We start from the raw sequence: 2,346 nt of genomic DNA on the forward strand, positions 1-2,346 counted from the left end.
GATCATTTGTACCACGATATGATGTAAATTAAAAACAATATAATAAATAGATTGATATCAGAATTTGGCAAGATGGTCATTTTCCAATGGGGAGTCTTAATTATCCAAGGTAAGTCCTTGTCGGTGTCTTAATTAAATACCATAAATAGAAGAACATGTTACGTAGACTTATCTCTACCTTCCTTAATTATGAAATTTTGATTAATAGAACTCTTCATCTTCAATTGGATAATCGACAAAAAAAACACCCTCTGGCAAGAATATTGTGAAAAAAATGCACTGCAACAACCTGAGCATTTACTCTACTTCAATTGGGTGTGTGTTACTCATTCTTTCATTGATCCAAATACCAAAAAAACTTCACACCAGTATGAAAAACAGAAAACAAGGGAGGGGTGCAACTACGTCAAACTAAGCTATATTGCTTACATCTGAAGTATAGCTAGGTAAGAGTTATTCAAAGAAACTGGAATGTATGGAACTACAATAAAACTATGTTACATGGACGCACCATTTAAAACTAATCCGTGTCGGATATGTATACACGTGTCTTGTCGGACACAGCACAGACACATATTGTATGTGATGGATATAATTTTTTTATTTATCCCGATGTCGGACACTCCGTGATCCGTGTCAATGAAACTTAGCTATAAAGCAGAACAGGGCAACTAGAGCAATCCTTTCTACGATTTATACATCTATTAACAAACTGGAACATGGGTATCATGGATTATTTCATCTCTTTCAAGTTTCAAGGAGTAAAGTAATAAAGAATATGTTAGTAATGTAATGATAATGCTGCATAAGAATATCGCAAGATGGTCCCATATAACAGTTATCACGACGACAAAACCACTCGAGTTCATAAGATGCAAATCTAGTCTACATCCCAAAAGTGTATGAGCTAAAAAAAAAAACCCCCCCACATCTTCTTTATAACCCTTGACTAAAACAAACAAGAGGCAATTATTATACTTTCAATAAAAAACATACAAAAAAACACATTGCATGGATAAAGACTTGGAGATATTACCTTAAAAAGCAAGGCCCTATGACGCGAAAGTCCAATGTCAAGGCAACCAAGAGGGAGAACAATGGTATTAAGAGAACTTCTTAATTCATAACTCCTAATCGTCCATCTTCTAAGTATTTCCTCAGCATCACCAACTAGACCACCCATAGTATTAACAACCAAATTAGCAATATTCTGAACCAAACCACTAACAATCGGACCAAGCTCCAACACTCTACATTCCGCAGACAACGAAACTACTGTCCTCTCAAGTTCTTGCAGTGCAGGATCAATAAGACGGTTAACTAAAATAACTTCATAATCATAACTATCCGAAATGGATGTGGCGTGTAAGTCCACCAATAAAGGCATTTTCCCTTGCTTAGTTGAATTGGACGCAATTCCATACACATCATAGAATCCATCAACTACTTTCTCATCATAATTCACAACATTATAATTCTGGCAAGTAGACAATCATCATCAGTTTACTCCACATTATATAAAAAAAAAAAAAACAAGTAGAAATAGTTACCCAATAGCGGAGAGATAAAAACTCGAAAAGAGAGTCATCGTTATTGGAAGAAGCAGAAGAAAGGAGAGATGAAGGAGAGCAGGAAACAAGACTTCATTGTTTAGCAGCTTTGATCTGAAAAGATTCTTGATTACTATTATTATTATTATTACAATTATGATCTTCATTTTACTCTTGCATCAAAAGTGAGGACGCTTTACAAAACACATAAACCCTACTTGTACGGATATTCATATTAGTAAGGATATCATATTTCTTAAGAAATAAAGATAGAGTTAGTTAACAATAAGCTTGGGTGAATCTAACCTTTGAAGGATCAGAGTTTAATATAACATCATCAGAAGGGGGTTGATTCCCACTTTCTTTGACCTCTTTAGCTAGTACAACTATTGGAACATCTATCCAAATTGAAATACCATGTCTCATGAAGGACCTATACAGTAGAGGCACTAAACAACATTAGACTAAAGCAGAGTAGCAAGTAGATTTAACCATGAAAATGGCTAAAACAGAGGACTAAACTCATGCAGTATATCCTTACAAATTGGTTGAGCTCTTAAGCGCACCATCTCCGGTAAGAAATCACCGGACGCCCCATTGATGATAGTTGCCTCAAGACTTGATCCGCCATATAAGCATCACTCTTATAACACATTGTTGCAACACAAGATATTCCTTAATCGGATGCCAAACCTAACGCATGTGTATAATCCTATAAAAATCTTCTAGCAAATGGTATTGAGAGAAGTGGAAGTCACCTCAGATTCAAGGAATCCTTTATCATCTTTCTCTCGAA

At 35.3% G+C, this 2,346-nt stretch overlaps 1 protein-coding gene across 1 annotated transcript; it reads right to left on the reverse strand.

Moving 5' to 3' along the window:
- Window positions 1–747: 747 nt before the first annotated feature.
- LOC147509473 (putative serine/threonine-protein kinase SIS8) lies at window positions 748–2,117 on the reverse strand. Its single transcript, XM_086597823.1, has 4 exons — window positions 2,092–2,117; window positions 1,857–1,983; window positions 1,037–1,477; window positions 748–801 (listed from the first exon to the last, which is right to left on the reverse strand). The coding sequence occupies exons 2-4, from the start codon at window positions 1,974–1,976 to the stop codon at window positions 748–750; spliced, it is 615 nt and encodes a 204-aa protein (XP_086453949.1). The 5' UTR covers window positions 1,977–1,983; window positions 2,092–2,117.
- Between the last annotated feature and the right edge of the window lie 229 nt (window positions 2,118–2,346).

This window comes from Coptis chinensis, chromosome 3 (genome assembly GCF_015680905.1).
Source record: "Coptis chinensis isolate HL-2020 chromosome 3, ASM1568090v1, whole genome shotgun sequence".
NCBI classification, from domain to species: Eukaryota; Viridiplantae; Streptophyta; class Magnoliopsida; order Ranunculales; family Ranunculaceae; genus Coptis; species Coptis chinensis.

Bases quoted from the DNA above. Each gene is read 5' to 3' on its own strand.
- LOC147509473 (XM_086597823.1), bottom strand. From the start codon at position 1,976: ATGAGACATGGTATTTCAATTTGGATAGATGTTCCAATAGTTGTACTA. The intron at 1,478-1,856 runs GTTAGATTCACC...TCTACTTGCCAG, and splicing joins TAAACTCTGATCCTTCAAAG to AATTATAATGTTGTGAATTA. The intron at 802-1,036 runs GTAATATCTCCA...ATTCTTATGCAG, and splicing joins ATAGGGCCTTGCTTTTTAAG to CATTATCATTACATTACTAA.